The sequence below is a fragment of the Acanthochromis polyacanthus genome, chromosome 3, assembly GCF_021347895.1.
Source record: "Acanthochromis polyacanthus isolate Apoly-LR-REF ecotype Palm Island chromosome 3, KAUST_Apoly_ChrSc, whole genome shotgun sequence".
In the NCBI taxonomy this organism is placed as follows: domain Eukaryota; kingdom Metazoa; phylum Chordata; class Actinopteri; family Pomacentridae; genus Acanthochromis; species Acanthochromis polyacanthus.
In genome coordinates, this window is record NC_067115.1 from 17,371,136 (window position 1) to 17,391,968 (window position 20,833).

General features: G+C 39.6%; 1 protein-coding gene across 2 annotated transcripts; it reads right to left on the minus strand.

Moving 5' to 3' along the window:
• Positions 1-234: 234 nt before the first annotated feature.
• tmod1 (tropomodulin 1) lies at positions 235-20,380 on the minus strand. 2 transcript variants are annotated; one of them, XM_022209263.2, is made up of 14 exons: positions 20,077-20,380; positions 19,811-19,900; positions 15,951-16,029; positions 15,736-15,812; positions 15,320-15,456; positions 11,631-11,787; positions 9,738-9,854; positions 7,777-7,866; positions 6,328-6,458; positions 5,478-5,585; positions 5,093-5,236; positions 4,499-4,643; positions 3,598-3,697; positions 235-2,219 (listed from the first exon to the last, which is right to left on the minus strand). In XM_022209263.2, the coding sequence occupies exons 5-14, from the start codon at positions 15,440-15,442 to the stop codon at positions 2,201-2,203; spliced, it is 1,134 nt and encodes a 377-aa protein (XP_022064955.1). In that variant the 5' UTR covers positions 15,443-15,456; positions 15,736-15,812; positions 15,951-16,029; positions 19,811-19,900; positions 20,077-20,380; the 3' UTR covers positions 235-2,200. The 2 variants fall into 2 exon arrangements, with proteins under 2 accessions (XP_022064955.1, XP_051801243.1); XM_051945283.1 differs by lacking the exon at positions 3,598-3,697.
• Between the last annotated feature and the right edge of the window lie 453 nt (positions 20,381-20,833).

Genomic DNA, 20,833 nt, shown 5'->3' on the forward strand with positions numbered 1-20,833 from the left:
TCATACAGTAAAGAGCTAAAACTACTATTTTTCTTCAGAATATTGTGAGGAAAAGTAATAATCTGTGTTTTAATTAGTGCAATTTAAATGTAATGTACCAAAGCAGCACTTCTGTTGGTGTGGGAAGATAAACTGGCTTGGTGTAGTTCTTTCATTTGGCCACAGAGCGTCGCTGTGGTCTTTATATGGCGAATGCTGCACTCAGCATGTCCAGGCAACAACGCAGGAGCAAAGTCAAATTTGAAAATAATATCTTCAAGCTTTATTTAATTCATAAACAACAACAAAAAAATCAACCAAAACAGGTGAGCTATCTAACAAAACACAGAGTCAAGCACTACAGTATCAGAGAACACCAGACTGAAGAAAAGAACAGGACACACACAGACTGTGAGTGGCACCTTTCACCTTTAGCTTTCAGTTACAAATATTCAACAACTACCATCTGTAGAACACCGGCCACAGCACAGACGACACTGTAACAAACCAGTGATATGAACATTAAATGGGTTAAATAACCCTTAAACATGCTGTCAGACTCCCCTTTTTTGCCTCTCTGAGTGCCAATATCAGGCACAGTTATTCAAGGAAACATGGACGTTTCTTGAAGCAGGTCATTTTATATTGAGCTAATAAACACTAACACGCCATTTCCTGTGATTTTTACTGGAGCTTTACCTGTTCTAGCACTTGGATAGATAACCACTAACACTTCTTAGCCTTCATTGTGTTGTTAATTAGCAGAGTTTGGAGTTTTGCCTAATGCGAAGAACATTTACATTGTAAACTCCTACAGGATTATTTCAGATGTTGAGGTTTTGTGTTAATTCTCATTGCAGTTAAACACACTTAAGAAACATTTCAATGTGTAAATACTCCCTTAAAATTTCTTCATGTAAATAAAGAGGTTCTATTTCATCTGCTGAATGTAAAGACCTTAGAAGTTTTCTGTTCTTAAATCCACTCCAAACCTGGATTGAGGTGTTAATGTATTAAACAATAAGTCAACAGTAGCAACCACTTGATAATAAAAACACACATTTTAGCTCCAGTAAAAACAAATAATAATAAAAAAAACCACAAAGATTCAACAAACCTCTTAAAATGCTTGCAGGTTGTTTGGGGAATTACTGCAGTCTGACTGTAGGCGATTACTTCTATATAACAGTGCAGTGTTCTGACAATATTTTCAGTGGATTCATTGAATATTTATGTTCAGTTTAGGAGAAAAAAAATGACAGGTGCCTTCCTGGCTGGGACGTAAAGGTTGCTAATAATTGGTAATTGCTGGATAATGTGGCAGTGCAATTTTATTTTACATGTTTACACTGGTTGTTACACAGTCCAGCACAGTAGTTATTTGAATGGATTCAGACTCTTTTCCAGGTCTGTCTCAAATAAATATATTCTGTATATGATGACAAATCTCACAGCAGTCTGCTATATATCCTATCTGTCAATTATGGAAGAATCTGTGTAGCTTAGTATCTGATTGAGCCACGAAATGACTCTTTCTAGACTGATAAGGAAAAGACTATAACATCAGTTTTCTATGACTTTGTTGAAATCTGATATTATAGTATTTTTTCTTATAGGTTTAAAGTTCAAAAGGGACTTTAGCTTGGTAGAAAACACCTTGTATGCAGACGTTGGAGCAACAACAGAGCTGCTGGGATCAGCAGTAATGACAGCACAACTCATTTACAGCACAGTAATAATAATAATAATAATTAGAATCAATTCAACTCAGCAGAATCAGGGGTTGCTAAAAGTTACCCATCACCTTTCAAATGGGCCCACATTCAAAACCAGACCTTCAGCCCCTTTATTGGGGATTCTAGATTGATAAGATATTAAAGGATTCAATATGGCTAAGAAGGCATTGCCTGTTTAGTTTGTACAGAGAGGTACAGTTATTGTGAAGATGCAGAGTACTAGTGCTATTGTCACTCACAGAGCTCAGGAAGATGCTGCCGAGTAATCCAATGGGATCCTTTAATATCTACGGAACAAAAGTCTGTAATAAAAAAAACACAGTTCAGAAAATGTCTCTTTAACGGAAACAATGAAACCTGATGTGGAGGACAGTGATCTGGGCTGAAGGGAGTGATGGATGGTAGGAGTTGAAGGTGAACAGGGAGTTGAAGGTAGCCCTGGTTTCTACACATTCGTCCGACACTTGGGGAAGATGGGTCCTCCCTCAAGCCTTCTCTTTCTTACTGTAGGCAGAGGAAATAAAATGGGAGCGATAAGAATCAGAGGACGAAAGATCACAGTCTAGATCATCACCTTGTACACAACAGTGTCTGATATAAGCAAGAAGAGATGCAGCTGAAAGGAGAGAAAAGCTTTCAAAAGGTGAAACATGAAGACCGCCTGCAAAAGTAAACAGTTTCAGTGCCTGACACACAAGAACAGGACTGGAAAAGTGACGCTGGGATGCCATTAGTTTGTGGAACCTTGATTATGCACAATGAAACAATAAACATCTGAAACTAGAAGCTTAACTCTCAATGCAATTTTTAACTGCGGGCCAATTTACATCAGGATCCAAACTCTAACAATGCTACTACGAGTCTCCGTAATTACAGGTTATTTAGTATCTCATTTACCAAAATAACAATTCAGCATCCGCAAACTAAGAGCAAAAAAAGTGAGCCCAGAGTCTTTGAAGCTCCTGGGGGGTCTAGGGACCCAGAAGATGATCCAGCTTTGGAGGTTTGAAGAGCAGTGTTTAAAAGAGTAGTAGAGAGGATGAGCCTGAGCGGAGTAAGCCAAATTCCTGCAGACAAAGCAGGGACGGTAAAAACACCAGATCAGACAGGAGAAGGAGCCAAAGAGTTAAACTGTCAAAGAGAAAGATAAGGTAGCTAAAAAACAGAGCAATACAGCACGTGTTCGCTCTGGGAAAGTGATGCAGAAAACAACAAAACAGATGTCTGCAGCTTTACAGTGAAGCAAAAAGAGGACAGAACACCCAGAAACTGCTATGGGAAACAAATAGTGCAGTTTCATTCTGCACAATCAGATTCTATATACAGTAAAAGTGTACAGAGGATGCTGAGAGATAAAAGATCCGTTTCTTGTTCAGTGTCAGGCTTGAACTCGACTTCTGTCATATGACTTGATAGAGCAAATAACAGAAGCAGACCTGAGCCCCCTTCATATCTGCATCTGTTGTCTATTTGAGAAAATTCATCTGATTTGCACATGAACTCTGTTGCATTTCAAAACCCAAGATCGTTTTACCGTTGCAATACCTTCAGTGACAATTCATTGCCAAGTGTCTTTGAGTGGTCTCTGAATTTTTTGCAAGGTGAATCCCATTTATTGATTTTTAGATCTTGTAGGGTTCTTGTACTTTTTTGGGACTGCACCAGTGACTGGAGGGTGGCCTCGGTAAGCCAGAGATGACTACAAGCTGAGAAGAAGGAAAGTGATGCTAGGTGCTGCAGAGAAGCAACAGAAACTCTCATATGAGTTTGACAGGAGGTGGCAGAGCTTCTGCTGGTCTGAAAAAGAACCAGGAGGTGTTGGCAGCAGAAAGCTGAGGCTGAACACTGTTGTGTTTGGGTTTCAGTTGTGTTTTTGTTTTACTTAGTCTTGGACTTGAACTTTTTCCCGAAGGCCCTCTCCAGCTCAGGGACAGATAGAGTGAGGGTGAAAGAGCCGTCCGACTCTGACCTGACCACTCGGGCTTTAAGATGAGTGGGGGAAGGAAAAACATAACAAATGATGACACATACACTTAACGTCAAACATTTTCGGACAAGAACACGAGCAGATTATAAAACTGTGAGAAACCAAACAGCAAATAAACCACATCCAAACATAGCTGTGCTAAAACCTTGCCTGGAGCTGAAGAAATGGCGTCAATTCGAACACTTATCCCTTTTAAATTAAATTTGACAAGTGCTAACATAGTGAAGCTTCCATTTTTGTTGAGATTTTCAGAGAGGAGTTGATGCAGCTGGGCTTTTAGAGATTATGGTACAAAGTGAGCAATAAGAACGTGTGAAGTAAAAAATTAAGAAATACAGAAATCGCCTGCACAAGCAGAGCAAGAAACATCTCCTAAACTCATTTTGTTATGTTCTCTCTCTCACGCGCACGGCCTTTTCTTAGTGTTGATGTCATAACTCAGGAAGGTACTGTTTTGATTGGCCAAGGCTCTCTGGCCGTACTACTGAGTTACCAACCGATGATATCACCCCGAACCCTCCATTAGACTCTGATTAAAGTGGAACTCAAGGAGATATAGTGAAGATAAAGTGTCAGCACTGACGTAAGAACCAACGCTGCCAAATGCAATGCTGTTGAAAGACCATGTATAGGTTGCATAAGTAACTCGAGCATGAGGTGAACCTGTCATCAAGTACATCATGAACGAGAAATGTTATCAGTTTGAGTCCAACTTGAAGACTTTTGTCAGGTTCCCAGATGAATTTCTCCAAAGCTGCATCAGTGCTAAAGAACACGTGTGTGTAGAAAAACCCACCCAGGTCGTTGTTGTTCATCATGGCGTTGGAGCCTCGGAGACGTGGGCCCTGCTGGGTGAAATGATATCCAAACTTCAATAATGTGGTGTTTTTCTCCAGCATGCTGGCGATCTCCATCTCCACTTTGTTGCCTAATGGTTGGCTCTGGAGTTCATATATATATATATATATATATATATATATATATATATATAGAGAGAGAGAGAGAGAGAGAGAGAGAGAGAGAGAGAGAGAGAGAGAGAGAGAGAGGAGAAGAATTGGGACAAGAGGCGCGTTTGCTATGAGACTGTGGGATACAAATAAAAACAAAATAACTACTGTCCTCTCCAGTGCCACTACAAATAATTTCCCCTCTTACTTTAATCAATCAGTGGAGCCAAATTGCAAAACATGACAAAAACAAAGGTGAGAGATGGAAATGAGCGAGCAGTAAGTCACAGCTACTATGCAGTATGACTCAGCACAAAGCAGTCTGAGAGCATTAGCCTTAAGTGGCAGCGATGGTCTGTGTAAACAACCTGACACACACTTCTTTAGTGCGTATAAATCAACATCTTCTCTATGCAGTGGGTTGATCATGTGCCAGCTGGTACCTGATTGTCTATCTTGAGCTCCAGCAGTGTGGTGTTTTTCTGCAGCGACTCCAGGACGGAAAGGATTCCAGTCCCCGTTACGAAGTTGGACTCAATGTTCAGACTCTTCAGCGTCGTGTTCACCTTCAACATCTCTGCCAGAGCCTGAGGAAACAAACAGTCCGTACTGGATATTAACTGCAACACTGCATTGGAATCATGTGCTCTATAATCCTGCTACTTGCAGTCATGGTTGCTCTAAATCCCCATCAGGTGTCTTTGTGATAAAGCTTTATGTTTATAGGTTACCTGTCATCAGAAAGTGAAAGGTATTTGGACGAAAAAGTAAAAAAAAAAAACAGAAGGTTAGGAGATGCTTTGTCTTAAAATAGAGCACCGAACTTACAAATGCTACAGGGTCGTTGCTTCTGGTTCCTACGATACTGAACCTCTCCACCACAGTGTTCTTCACCAGAGCCTCAGCGTACGCTTTCAGAGTCGGGATGGGGATGTTCTGGGTACAAGAAAACACTAATTTATATTTCTGAATATGTCATTTCGGAAAGTTCTGTCTGCGCTTTCAGCCACCATAATTATCTTGTCGTTTTCCAAATGAAATGCCTTGCTACAGGTTTTAGATAACATTTTATACAGCATTGTTAATACAGTATTTCTTTTATTCAAAATTAATATAAATATTTTGGAAATAACAATAGCAACCATAATAATAATAATGATATCATCATCTTTTCAAGAACAATATCTGCTAAAACACGTTAATTAAAATACAAGTGTCTATTTTTGGGACATCAATTAAACATGATGTTGTATTTTTGTGAGAACTTTTGTGGTAAGTACTAAAACAGATGGAATGATTAATACAGAAACAGATAGTTCATGTTTAACAGATCTTGACTGTATCAAATAAAAATAAACTGGCAAAATACAGACATGAAAATCAAGTTTGACTGCAATCAATTTTAATACAGTGCCTGTCCAAAAAAACAAAACAAAAAAAAACAAGTCACCACCTGTGTAGCCCTAAGAAAACCACTGATCTGTGAGGCTAAATGGGGGGAAAAAAGGCTTCAATTTGCTGGGTAGCATAAAAATTGGACTCTGGAGCAACGGAAAAAGGTCATGTTGTCTGAAGAGTCCAGATATACCCTGTTCCAAGGTGTTTTTTGCTTGGACATGCAGCGCATATAGCCTTAAATTCATGTCTTCTTTTTTTATCTTCACCACAGCACTCTTACCCTGATGTTATTAAGGTTGACCTCCACCAGGTCGGGATCATTCCTCTGCATTCTCCTCAGAGTTTCCTCTACATCAGTGGAGTTGGGTTCCTCGTCGGGGACTGGTTTATACTGGGTGCACTGGATCACACCTGGGATGCAAGAAAAGTACAGTACAACCTCATGTACATGGCGAGACAGCTGGAAATTAACCTGTTAAGGGTTTGAGTAAATCTAACAGTACGAGCAACACACTGAAATAAACGTACAGACTTGCTGTCACTGGACACGTCCTCATTATGAGTTTAAAAGTCAGCCGGTTTCTACTTCACTAAACACTGTAAACAGCATTATCTGGGTAAATGATTGCTTGAGAGTCCGTTCACACGTCTGCTTACATGTACGTCTCTCGCCAAACAAAGCACATTGTTCTATATTCAGAAAACAGACATGAGAACAGTGTCAATCATCTCAAGAAAGAGAATAAGTGTATTTTCCAAAACTGTTAAGTCAGTGGAAGTGAATCCATATCAGTGAAGAAGTGGAGAGAGTTGTGCACAGGTATTAGTAGTATATTGTGAGTGTTGTACAATTTTGAATGCAAGATCTCTGTATTTTGTGCTGTAGTTAAAGAAAAAAAAGCTAAAACAAAATTCGACACAGTGTAAAATCCCTTGTGGAATCTCTGTCGTAGAAGATCTAAAAACATTAAAAAAAAGCTGCTTTCAGCTTTTTGGAGCAATATATTTTTGCCTGTTTGATACCAGACTGGCTTTTCAAGTATAGATTTTGCTTGTTTTCATGTGATCAATGCTAAAACATTAAAAAATAGACGAATTATCCAAACACTGTTCTAAACACCATCCAGTGGTTCGCTTTATGAGCCAGTCATATTTGGAAGTCTCTGACTGTGTTTAGAACTGGAGGAGAATCTATAGGATGAGACACCAGACAAGATAAACAATGGCTCATTAACATTGTGTATGTGTGTCTGAACGCGTGTGTGATGAAGTGTAAACGTAATCTCAGAATAATAAGTTTACATAGTTTACAGATGAATCATCGGTGATACTGCATTTCTCGAGTACTTATAGGTCAACAAGTGAGTGTCTGCATGCACTAACTTTTATCTACTAATATACTGAGCTGTATAAGAGTTGTATCGAGGAAAAAAAAAAGATTGAGTCCATTGTCTTTGGTAAAATAAACTTACATTCTGCCAACATGAGCTCATTTCACTTGACTCCAGTTCAACCGGCTTTCGCATTTTTCCAGAATGAGGTGATATTTTCTTGATAATTGTTGAGTGATCTGCTTTATTTTAGGCTACTTTTACTCGTTTCCCAGCACTGAATGCATCTCTGGTTGTGTCAAGTGAAGACAGAACATTTAGCTTGGCAGATTTCTCCAAATAAAGACTCAATAACGTACATTTAGGTAGATGTGAGTAATTGTGTGTGTTTTACATACTGTTGAGGCCTTGCTTGTTGACTATAGTGCTGCTGGCGAGGGCTTCGTAGTACTGCTGGTTACTCATCAGGGTGTGCATGCCCAGGATGGCTGGAAGAAGAAAGAGAATTACCGTAAGAGAAGAAAATAAAAGGAGTCGGCAGATTTAACGATTGCCTCGTTGCAGCCGTACAGTGAAAAAAACATGTTAACATACAGAACAAACCACTTGCAGTTTCACAATCAAATAAAGCCTCGTCCTGGCTGTTTTAATAATCAAGCACTTGTAGCCTGTATAGTTTCAGGTCAAAGAGAGACCACAGATCAATGCAGCACTCCACATTCTACATCCTTCTAATGAAGGATGTCAATACAAGCCTGTGAAGCCAGAAATGCTCAGGCAGAGGGTTTTTTGATAGAGCTGTTTCTCTGAAGACACAGTACAAAAAGAAGCAATTTACAGAGAATTATTGGGCGGTTTGTTTGTCAGAGAGTTTGAGAGTACCAGACTGTGTTTGTAGAGCTTCCAACCACAAGCTGCTGTTAGAAGAAAGAGGAAATGGAATCTACAACAACTCCAGAGACTTGGTATCCTGAAATATTTCTCATTTTCTACGTATTTCTGTTTTGGGTAGCAGCATTATTAGAGAAATAAATTCATGCTCTTCCAGTGATAGTAGTCATGTTACACAATTGGCCATGGTTAAAACTAAATGTGTTTACTAACTCTAAAATATACACAAAGCAACTCTGTGCACTCCTAACATTAATAACCTTTTAACTCAACACATTAACTAGGGTGCTTTACTGCCAGTACATGTTTCTGGAGTAACAATATTTCTTCTGTAAAGCTGGAGGAGTGGATTGTCTACATACGTACATTTAAAGTCCCTGAATTATGCCAGTCATATGTCATAAAAAGGTTAAGATTGTGTTGTATTTTAAGGGGAGAATGTTTAAGACTAAAGAGTGAACTACAAACATTTCTCAGAAAAACATCAGTAAATGTCAAGGGTCAGTAACCTCTCTCTTCTGACAGCAGCGATGTGCAGAACAGAAAGATTTATCTTCAATATTCCTGAAATATTGCAAGCAAAAGTTTGACAAAGTAGAACTTAAGTTCGCAATTTCCACCGACTGACTTTTTGCTAAGCAAATGCAAAGTTTTTTTCAGCACATGCAAAAATATATTTGCTAGTAGGAGCATTTACAATGCATTGCACAGAGCCGATGAAAACGTCTGTGTAATGCATGAACAGTAGCAATCACGTAAGAGCTTCGTTATGTGTCTTTTTCTGAACGTCTGCTTATATAAAAAATGACAACATGAACAAAACAAGAGCACCGGAACTGTTCCATGCAAACACGGTGCAGAGACTGCAGATACCCTGGATGGTGTTCAGTTAACGGACAGACAGATCCAGCAGAGACGGGGGAGGTGAAGAAAATAAAGATACGGATGGAGAGATGAAGGGGAAAGGTGGATGGAAGATGGAAGGAGCGCTGGAGGAAATGGAGAAGTGTTAGACTGAGGAAATGGAGAGGATAGTTTTAAGGCTGTGATGGTGGGCTTATATTGATTAGTTATGTGTTTCGTGTAGTTAGTCTGGTGAAGATGAAAAACAATTAGACAACTACATTTTGGTATATTTACCAACACAAATCAGTACAATGAATATCATACAGTGGATTATGAATGTGTGGAAGAGTGAGCATGCTTATTTTCTTCTCTTTTCAGTTTTTTAAATATGAAAACAGAAGAAAAACTGTATTTTTTTAAAAAAATTAACAATGGCGTTAAGCTAGGATTCATCCTTGGGACAAACAGTTTGGCAAAAACTGGCAAACAAGTAATCAAATTAAACAGGCTGCTTTAAAAAAATACAACTATCCTTAGTGGAATAAAGCCAGTAGGCCTTATGCATATGATGTAACAGAAGTGAGTGTAAGGAGGTGTGTGTGACAGCATCAGGGTGCGTTACCAGCAATATCACAGAGCTCAGCATCAGTAGCACTAGCCAGGGCTTCTTCAAGCTCCGGCTCGAGAGTCACATTCTCTATGATGGGGTCCACCATCTTTTTAGGAACAAAGGCTTTTCCTGCAATATGAAGAGATGGTAAGCATTACTACTATGATGACTGATATCTCTAACCTTAGTTCATGGCATCTTGCATAAAGTTCAATTTTTATTCCTGGAATAAACTTTGGAATTTTGTGAATTAAAGATAATCACAGAGGTGATTTTGAGCTTCCGTTGCATCACACACATACAGAGAAACTCTCAGATATTTTTCTCTTTAATCTCACACCTTTGTTTGATACTTGGATACTTCACACATATGTATCATGAGGCATGTGCGAAGGAGAGAGACGAGATGAACTCAATGAATTTTTTAGCGCAACATTTCAGTGCTAGACCTTCAACTGGCAAATGATAATTGTGCGTGGTGATTTGGCTAATAAAGGCCTGGCAGCAGAATTTTGTGCATCCTTGCAAATTAGACGGTGTGCAGGAGTCTGATTGAAACTTCTGGATACCTTTAAGTAGACAGAAAAAACAGAGAATGACAGAAAGCAACGAAGACCAATTTGTTAAAACAGAACTCCTATTGACATTCAAGACATAAATGTCAATCTAAGGTGAAGCATCACACAAACATGTGGCATAGAGGTCAGTCCAGCTGCCCAGATCAGCTCTGTTACATAACAGCTGAGCAGTCTGAGGTGAGCAGCCTTCATGTCACTTGACTTCGGGCTGTTGTCACTTTGCGACTTTAAAGACTCAGAGATTTGTGTCTTCACTGACAGCTCTGCCATGTCTGTATTTGTGCTGCTGCTCCTCGAGTGTCAGCCAGACATTTTCTGACCCCTCATATAAACACAAGCCTCTGTAGGAGGAGCTGTGAAATTCTGGTCAGAGTACAGAGCGGCTTTCCGAAAATCCCCTCTGTGACTCTTTTTGTTTAGTGTCACAATGCTGCTGAGTACAGTACAAAAAGTGCGACAAGTGGAGTGGGCTTTATTTCTGCTTTACAGCTGGAAACTGCAGTAAAGCAACAACACCAGCACACCAGAATGTGATGAAAGTGACAGCATGGAGACCCTCTAGAGTTTCACATTGCGATATCTTGTGTCTGTCGCCATCCATCACATACTGCCATGTCCACACTATACTGGTCCTGGCTAACTGACAGGCATCTGAGGACCTGATGAATGGCAGACTTGTGGAACTAAGGAAAGACTTGAGGTTTATAGATTCCTCTGAGACTTTGTTTTAAGTTAATACCAATGCTAAAGCCCAACTGCTTTACTTTTTAATGGTTTTTTTTCCACTTTATCTTCAAAATTGGATATCACATTTTGTTTTTAGCTTGAGAACCTGAAAATTCAGTCATTTGTAACATTTAGGGAAACCAAACAATGATAAATAGGTCCAATGCTGTCCAATTTGTCCTTTAATAAAAATCTGTGACATCATAAAACTCTGTTCCTCTACACTGGGAAGACATTTTTTTATCATCAAGTTGGGTTGTGAAACTACAGAAAAAAACAATGATTCTCATTTTAGACTAATCTGCAGAATAATTCTTCAAATTATTATGATTTTTGCTCTTCCAAAAAAAAAAAAAGACAACAAAAAATAAAATGAAAAGCATGCATGTTCTAATGTCCCACAGATCTGGATGGCAAATTCAATATCTTGTTTTGTCTGACCAGAGATCATAAATACAAAAACATTCAACATGTGACAAAGCATCAAATACTCATATCTGAGCAGCTAGAGAAAATGCCAAACAGTTGACAGGTTTGCTTGAAAAATAGGCTAAATGGATTATTGAGCATGAAAGTACTGCAAGACAATAACACTTCCTACCTCTCTTTTCCCCAGTGAAGGGCACCAGGTCTTCTCTGTCGGGATGCTCTTTGGCCTGTTTCTCCAAATGTGCCAGGAGGTTGTCTCTCTGAAACGTTCCTGTTGGTGCTTTCTTGGTCTGGTCCTTCTGCCGCATCCCAGCAGGCAACAGTGCATTCTGGATATGGATGAGAATTTACAGAATTTAAAAGATATGCCCCACATACTGCCAATCTATGCTGTGCATTGGTGTCATAAGTGTTGCATCATTTAATGTTTCCATTTTTGGCTGACCTTGTTCAGTTCCAGACCACTTTGATCTGGACTGAAATAGCGCTGTAATTATTCTCCAGAGGATGAATTCTAGCTCAGAGAAATGTCTTGCCAACTATTCGATGGATTACCACAGAATCCGGTACAAATATGCCTGGTACCCAGAGGAGGAACCCCATATATCAAGCGTCATCGGTAAGTCGCACACAATATTTTGATCTATGTACCTGCAAAATTGTTGACATAGCATGCCAACACATTAAACCAGTGACTTTTTTTCCCAGTTATTCATCTCAAACCACCGAGTAAAACCGATTAAGTCTTCATCAGACACTAACAATAAAGAACTACTAATTAACAACACAGAAGAAAAGAAAAAAGGAAAAATAAATACATTATAAAACAACAAGCTAACAAACAAGACAGCACACCTTGGCATCAGAGCACTTTAGTTTGAATATGTCACCATGATGTCATTTTAATGCAATTTTTGGACCACTGAAGCATCCTTCAACTTAGTGATCCCTCATCAGGGACCTGCTCCTCAGGTTGAGAACCACTGAAGCAAACTAAGATGATGAACATGGTAAACAAGACAAGATAAACCTCAGCATGTTAGCATTTAGCTCATGACCGCTGTTCCAAAATATTGCCTTTCAGAGGCGCTTGCATGACTGCAAACTCTTTACCTCGTAACTTCTTAGCGGCTAAGTCCAACTACTCCAGCATAAACCATTCTTTTTCTGCTGTAACAGATTTTATGAGGTGCTGAATGACTAAAAAAGGGTTTTGGTGCTGAACTGTTGTACCTAACTTAATTTCTCCTGTGATGGATGTTGTGAAGGAAAGAAAACAAAAAAGGCTTTGATTCTCCAGGGACTTACAGAGTAGACACTGGGAACTCATCATAGACAGTGAAAATACAGGCATTATGTGAGGGCTAAGGTCAGGTATAAGGTGTTAATTATTATAATTTAACTGAATTGCACTCAACGCTAATCAAGAAATATTCTGCAGTGCATTTTGGAAGAACTCAGAAGAAAAGGTTTCAATTCAAAAAGTCTTTGCCTTCATTAATATTAAATCAAAAGGAGGTAAATACAAACATGGTGGTACTGGATCTTTACTCTGCTTAATGTAACTCCCACATCGGCCCCTATCTCCACTCCAACACAAGACCAGGACATTTCCCAGATCATAACTGCACAGTGCACCGAGTTATTTTCAACCTAAAGCAACATCCAAATCCAAGCTCTTGGAAGTGCTACTTATAGCTTTATATCTTATCTCTCCTCTCAACACTCTGAGGTCTCTCTCTCTGTCTTCAAGTCTCTCTTCCTGCCTTTCACTGTTGTTCATCTGTATTTGGTTGCTCACCTTTAATTGAAAGCTCCCAAAAAAATAACATTCGCAGTGTAGCAATGACGTGTCAAAGGGTTTGCAGTCAGATCCCACCAACACATAAATAAAAGAAGATGCTGGGGGTATATCACACAAGTGCTGTCAAGCTTTCTGAGCCACACTTATATCAGCTGTAGATTAAAGGCCTCAGTCCAGTATTTTTATTTTTAACAGCATGAGAGTCCCTCTTCCTCTCAGCAGCCACAGTAATAATCTATGAGACAGAACTGTAACATGCACAGTATCGGCGTCTATGCGCACAAGACTGAGGACAGATACAACTTTGAAGATCTGTGAGCGAGTTAAAAGTGACATGATTGCCATTTCAAACCTGCAATAAAGCATATTTTTGGCTATTTGGAGTTTTGTATGGTGAATTAAGTTTTGTTGGTTGAGCAGTAACAGCACACTCCATAACACTGATCTGAACTAATGTTTCTGACATACACTTTGGCTTTGGTCTCCACAAGTTTTCAGAAGAATATCCATCTCCTCAACAGCTAAATGCTTGCTATTCTTACAGGTAGTCTCTAATTTTGTCTGTTAGCCCTTTATGGAGTACAACTGCATATGTGAAAAAAAGTTGTACAAAGCTAGACACACTAATAAACTCACACTACCAAAAGACATGGAAACACACACTGGTGTGTAAAATTGTCCAACTTTCCCTTTAAGTCATGTGGGTCAGTAATAAAAGGCTTTTTAAAATTTTTTTACTTTACCGTGAACTTTCCATGATCGGAGAAAGGTTACTAGAAATGTAAGATACTTGTGACTTGTATTAACTTACAGATTAAATGTGAATATTAGACCTCCAATCCAGAAATGTAACAAATGTCAGTGCTCAAGTTACATCTAAAAGGATGGAACAATAGTTTTAGAGGAAGTAAACAGAATGAGCTGGGCCAAGTTTAAAGCAATACAGCATGTACTAAAACACTCTGTGTTCTCCTGATGATTGTCGATAAATTTATCTTTCTACAATAACAGTACAGCAGAACGTTTTGGCCCAACATGATAAAACTCTTTCATTTGGTTTACTGGAATTGATGTGGGAAGACTTGCTGGGAAAGTTCCAGTACGTTTCAGAGCAAATGGGCACTATTAGGTGACCCTCATAAAGAGGCACAAACAAGGTGAGCACGCACACACTGCCTCTTACTGGTTATTCTGGTTACGTCATGGGGTCCCTGAAGTATTCACTGCTGGCATCAGTATCACTAACACACACCGAGTCCTTCACATTATACCCTTCCAGTCATCCCTTTGGCATCGAGGGAGACTCCAGTCTGTTTATGAGCACATAGACATTCATCTGAGAGCTATTACAGCTGCTGTCAGCACCTCCACCGATGATGCATCACTGAGCGTTCTGTCGCATCAAATGCAGAGATAAACACGTCATAAAAAGCAGCATAAAGTAAACGAGTATTACTAATGTTTTGTAGCTGCTGTAGCTGCAGACAATACAAAAACAGAAATGCTGAGAAAGATTTCAGAGTGGCACATCTTCCACATTATTAGAATATTTTCCAGAATTGATCACAGTTTCACTTCAGCATTAACAACAAACACTGTCTCTTGTACTTCCTCATCCATTTATTTGACAAACAGTGGCTTTATTATGCATTATCTTATTACTTTTTTTCCATAGCTAACCCTAACCTGTAAAAAATATACTGGGCAAACTAGAGACTGCCTTATGCACATATGTTTTTTCTACGCAGCCTGTGCTAGACTTTGGACTAGCTGTTTTGCCTGCACAACATCCAAAGGTGAAACAAGTCATTTACATTATCACCATTTACTCATGAGTATGCCCAATGCAATGGACAACAAAGCTGTACTGGCTATAAACACACATTACCAGCTAATGGTCATGCAAATGAAAACACAATGTAGCTGCAATGATATATGTTGCACTGCAGCAGGTTACATGAGGGGGTCCATTAGGCCTGTATGCCCCCATAACTCTCCACTGACACCAACATACGGACGGCAACTGCTCCTTGTGGACTTCTATATTATAAACTTACATCAGGGTCCAGCTCCTCTAATTCATCCTCTAACCGCTGCAGCTCTTCTTCTGAGAGTTTCTTCAGCAGCTCGTCCTCATCTATGTCCCTGTACTTCTCCATCTCCTTCCTCATCACCGACATTGTGGACAGAATGCCTGGAAACACGGATCATGTCTTTTTACAAAAGAGCTGGCAGAGAAAAGTAAAATTAACTTCTGTTTGGATCTATTGAAGAAGAGGACGTAAACTATGAGCACTAATGGATGGTAAGCACAGGTAAAGCATAAAAACAAGATTGTCATCGAGATATTAGACAAAGCAAAACCAAACATTTACTTGAATCATTATTATCCATGTCTTGTATGTTTGGTGCCAAGTCTAGATTTTGGAGATGGGTAACTTTGTGCTGAGAGACACTTAAACAGTGTACTCACCTCAATAGCCCCTCCAGATGAGGAACAAAATGCAGGTGATCAGGAGTCTCGAGAGCCTTCTAAGAAGAAAATTCAATCTGTTGATGAAAACAATGAAGAAAACTTAAAAAAAAAAGAATATATATAAAAAAATATAATGCTCAAATAACAGTGTTTGAAGGATCTGAGAAAAGAGAAACAGTAACAGAGGACTCTCTTTTAGTGACTATACTCACCTCAGTGACCCCCAGCTTAGGGGTAAAATCACAGCAAAGGCAGCCAAGTGCCCTCAGCGCTGCTGGCAAAGCGAAATACCTGGAAGAGGTAAAAACACAGGAAAAAATAGATTAATAGCTCTCAGAATTAGAAAGCAACGGATGCATTAAATCATCAGATTTCTCTTGCTTTTTACCCTTCTTTTTTTCCCCCCTTAAAGCAGCTGACAAGAAACGCAGAAGGATGGGAAACATGCTCTCGTCCTGATCTGCGTTTTTCATCTCTGAAAACCGTTTGGCAACTTTTAATAGCTCCTCATTGAAATGTCTCCGCTGAAATACTTTTGGTAGAACGTAAACACGGCATACCATCTGATGCAGTTTTTATTGTTGAAGATTCAGTTTTACTTCACATTCCTCTAATAATCAAATTCCTTGTGGAAGCATTTGGCCAGCTGGTGGAGGACTCATTTTAAATACCTGATATGGCAACATGTGCCATTTCTACCTCACTAAAGTTGTTAGCTGGATTTTTTTCCCCCCAGAGTAGTGGGTCTTTGAAGGAGTTTGATATTTTGGATATGCATCAATTCATAGTCCAGCACATAAATGTCGCTAAAACCGATTACTAATGATTTTAGGGTTATGTTTTTGTGGCTCAGAACATGAGATTACGTATTAATTTAATGATTTCTGAGTTTGCAGGAGAAGTTAGGCAGATATGGTTTCCTCTGGAAAGTTCCAGCCTAGCCATTTATATATTTCTTTTCTTTGTGCTAAGCTAAGCTAAGCAGGTGCCAGCTTTTATTTAACAGACTAACATGAGTGTAGTATCCTTCATCTTATTTAACTCTCTTCGAGTAAGAAAAAAAAGAGAGGACATTTTCATGGATCAAAATTCTGTGATCCATGTTCTGTACTCTGAATACAAGATGCTGCAGTCAGGAAAACTATACAGACTTCTGTGTTCTTGCAAATTGAATCCATTTAAAAACTCATTTGTGCCGGTGTAGGTAGGAATTTTAAAGAGCAGCCTAAAATAAGCGTAGGTTACAGAGCTCCAGGTCAAAACCACAACAGGCTGGATGCCTCAGGCTGAACATTTATTTATTTCGTTTTTTATTTCTAAATTATTGTATTGTAATTATGCATTTTTAAAAATGTATTGCATAATGTCTGCTGATGCTGTGGACTCATATGTGTTGACGGGTCCAGCTTCATAGAGTCCAAGACTGTTGGTTCTCTACCAGGACAAAAACAATTACAAGGTTGTTGAGAATGTATGAAGTGTTTAGGAGTTGGCAATCTACTAATACACAAGGTGTCAACAAAAAGTGTTTGACAAAAAAAGAACAAAATAACTGTCTCGACAAGTTTTCACCTTTTACTGAACTGCTTTGTTGCTTTTCACTGTTGTATCCTGTAATGGACACTCCACTATCAAGCAGTGTCAGAAGTGCTCTGCAGAAAAGTAAAACTGAACCTGGATGAACTAAATATATTATTCAGAAATGTGTTTTTCTTTTCTTTTTCCGAGATGACAGTGAGGACATATCAGTTTTTCTCACTTTAACTCTATGAGACCAGATGACCGATGATGGACGAGCTGCAGCGGAACATTTGTGGGTCACAACACATAACGCTCTGCATACGTGCCGTCCCTAATCCCTGGTTCCTTAAAGCTCTGGGTCTGATGTGTTGAGCTGCCGCTGATGGATATCCACATGACAGCGCTAACTTTAACTTCACTCAGCCTGCATCAAACAACGGAGTGGAATGTTAACAAATTAGGCGGAATGTTGAGCTAAGGCTCAGACCCAGCTAAGTTCAGAAAATTTGGCATTCAAGGAGCACAAATGTGAGTGCAAACTTCTCTTTTTGATCTGAACTATGTCAGCAAGTGTGTTTTGGCTACCCTCCTCAAAGTGGGGTCAAGCGTGCCGTTCTTTTGTTCTTCTTTCTTTAAGCCCCATGACAAGACAAGTTTCCAAAACCAAAGATGAAGAACTGGGCTGAGCTCCAAATAGCGCTGCAAGTGTGCTGGAAGATGCCGACCTGCTCTGATGACATCAAACAGACCACTGCCTGTATCGTTTCTACGAGCTTCTGCTTCATTAGAGAACATTCACTGAGCAGAAGGGGAAAAACAAGCGCAGATGACCTGAGCCACAATGTACCCTGTAAAGTCATAAACATCTGACTTGACCTATGACTTCAAAACCAGGCCAGCCTCTAAGAATAGCTACACTGATGTAGGATCATTAATCAAGTCAAATCTGTATAAAACCATGAAAGTGATGTTATAAGACAGCTGGACTTGCATGAGCACAGCCAAACCAAGAGAAAAAGTTCAAAACTCAAATATCTTTCTAAAACCAGAATTATGCAAGTCAACTACTTCTGCAGAATGATGTGCTTTAACAGCAATTTCTTCTCTAAATCTTTCAGGTTAATTTTAACCTTAACCCTGGTTAAGCCGTGAGTTTTCAGCCATGAAATACACATAACATTTCTGTAAAACTCAGACATGCTCTCAGGAAGGCCAAACCCTCTTAGGGCCTATAAATCAGCATGTAAAACAGAACAGGCAGCGAAGCGACAGCAGCTTTATGGAGTGTCAGTTGGCAACTTCCTGCTAAATGTCTTCAAACAGCAACAGGACAGTTCATTTAAAATATCCTTAGCAAGTCCAAGATCTATTGCTGTCATCTCTACGTTGCCAAGACGACCTCCTCCACAAGTTTGTACATAGCCGTGTAACTATTTCATGGATTCTGATATGATTATAAACAATGCTGCAAACTCTAGATCCCTTAAGGTTTAAACAAATACAAGAGCTTACAAATTTCACCCCAAAGTATCTCCAATGTTCAAATCCAATAACGCGCTGAATACATTTTTGACATCTTGTGAGCAAAGAAATACATAACCTCAATGTTCGTACTTTAAATGGCGATCTGTTCCTGTGGTAGAGGAAACGAGGCCACTTGTGTGGTGTCTAAAATGAGAGACTGAAGTCGTAAGAGTTGGACGGCTCTCTGAAATGATCCAGCAAAAAACAGCTGAGAGACAACTGGTCAGCTTTCCTCAGCTGCGTCATGTGGCAGAGATAAGCTGCAAGACAGTGATACTATACTATAAAGGCAGATTTATATAGAGCATGAAATCAAAAAAGCTGTTATCGAACAGCCTCTCATTCTAAAACACTTTTCTGAACAACAAATTAACCCTTTCTTCATTTTACTGTTGACACTAAACCCATGCATCTGTGTGGTTGTATTGCCACTCTCTACTTTAGGGACCAGTAAAGAGTCCCCTATCATGATGTGTATAATGAGAGGCCCAGTAGCTCACTTGCTGCCTTGGACCTGAGGTCAGACCGTTTGTACATTCTGCTGAGGTCAAAACGTCAGAATATTTTATATTATACAGTGCTACCTCACTGATCAGTGAGTTTCTTAAGGTACAATACAAAACCAAGAGTTGACTTACAAACTTATGAAAGCATTTACGAATATTTTTGATCATGAAACCCCGTGTAGCAATAACTTACTGAGGAAAAAAAGTGAAAAACGGCTCCAGTAGAGTCAGAGCATGCAACACTGTGCTTAACCAAGCTACAAAGAAAACGGTAATTTACTGGCAAATGGTAGATCGTTCCAATAATAAAGAGTGATGCAAGCAGGTCACAGAGGAACTGACAAGGAACATGTCAGCAGACAACTGCTGCACCTCACTGCACTTGTTGATTGAAAGTCTTATTATGCAAGACTTTAACAGATTAATTATGACATTTGTACAAATGTATAAACAATTAAAAGGCACACGAATTTCTGTCAAATACCTCTAAGTAGCAACTAATATGATAACAGAATCAGCACCTCGCTCTCTCTGCAGGACTTCTGTGTGAGGACTTGCAAAGGACCTTGAAACAGTCAATAAAGTTTTCTCCAGATGAAGGAAAACAGGAGCTGAAATTAGAAAGTTAAGAAACCCGTTTATGCTTAATGGCTTCACGGAAAATTATTTCCTCCAAGTCACTTTTTTTAAACAGTTAACCGGTTGACTGTTTTATCCTAAACATGCGATCCTGGCTAATTTGACTGTTTTACTGCTCGCAGTGTAATTTTTGCATTAATTTCCGTACCTCCTCCAGCGCTATTTATAGCCGGCCGGTCCCGCTGGGTGACAGCAACGAATACTTTGACCAGATATGGTTTCCTCTCGGAGCCGCCGGGAGTCGCAGTGAAAGGTCCGCTCCGCTGCAAGGCGCACAAACCGGGGAATCCTCCAAAACTGCGCTACAGCAGCTCGTCCATGTCCCGCAGATAATCCCAAATCCAGCAAGATTTCGGCGCTCACAGAGTTTCCTCCCCCGTCCTGGGTCGCGTCTCAGTGGGTTTGCAGAGGCTGAATCCCATCTCCCGCAAAGGGCAAAGTAAACTTATGGGGAAGAGATCCTCCCCCTCCTCCCCTTCACGCGGCTGCCCTGTCACTCCAGTGATGTCATGAAGGTGTCCAATATCGGCTCATTGACACTGGGGTATCACAACGTTTAGATACTGAATAAAACTACAACCTTAGCACGTAATGCTGTATTAAACTGTACTGTTTTTAAAATAGGGGAATAGCATTTATTATTCCTACAGGCATCTCTACAACAGAATAGACTTCATTACAACAACTAAGTATGCATTAGAGAGCATGCAAGCTTGAGATATGAAATTTTGCTGGGAAAATAAACCAAATATAAGATTAAAATTGTGATATTTTCCAAGAGTGGGGTCATAGATCAGAAATCACAAGTCAAAAATGGCATGTCCTGACTTGTTTAACCATTTGCATTGTATAGTGCCACACAGGTGTGATGCATTACGTTTAACAGGTTGACCCACACTTTCTGA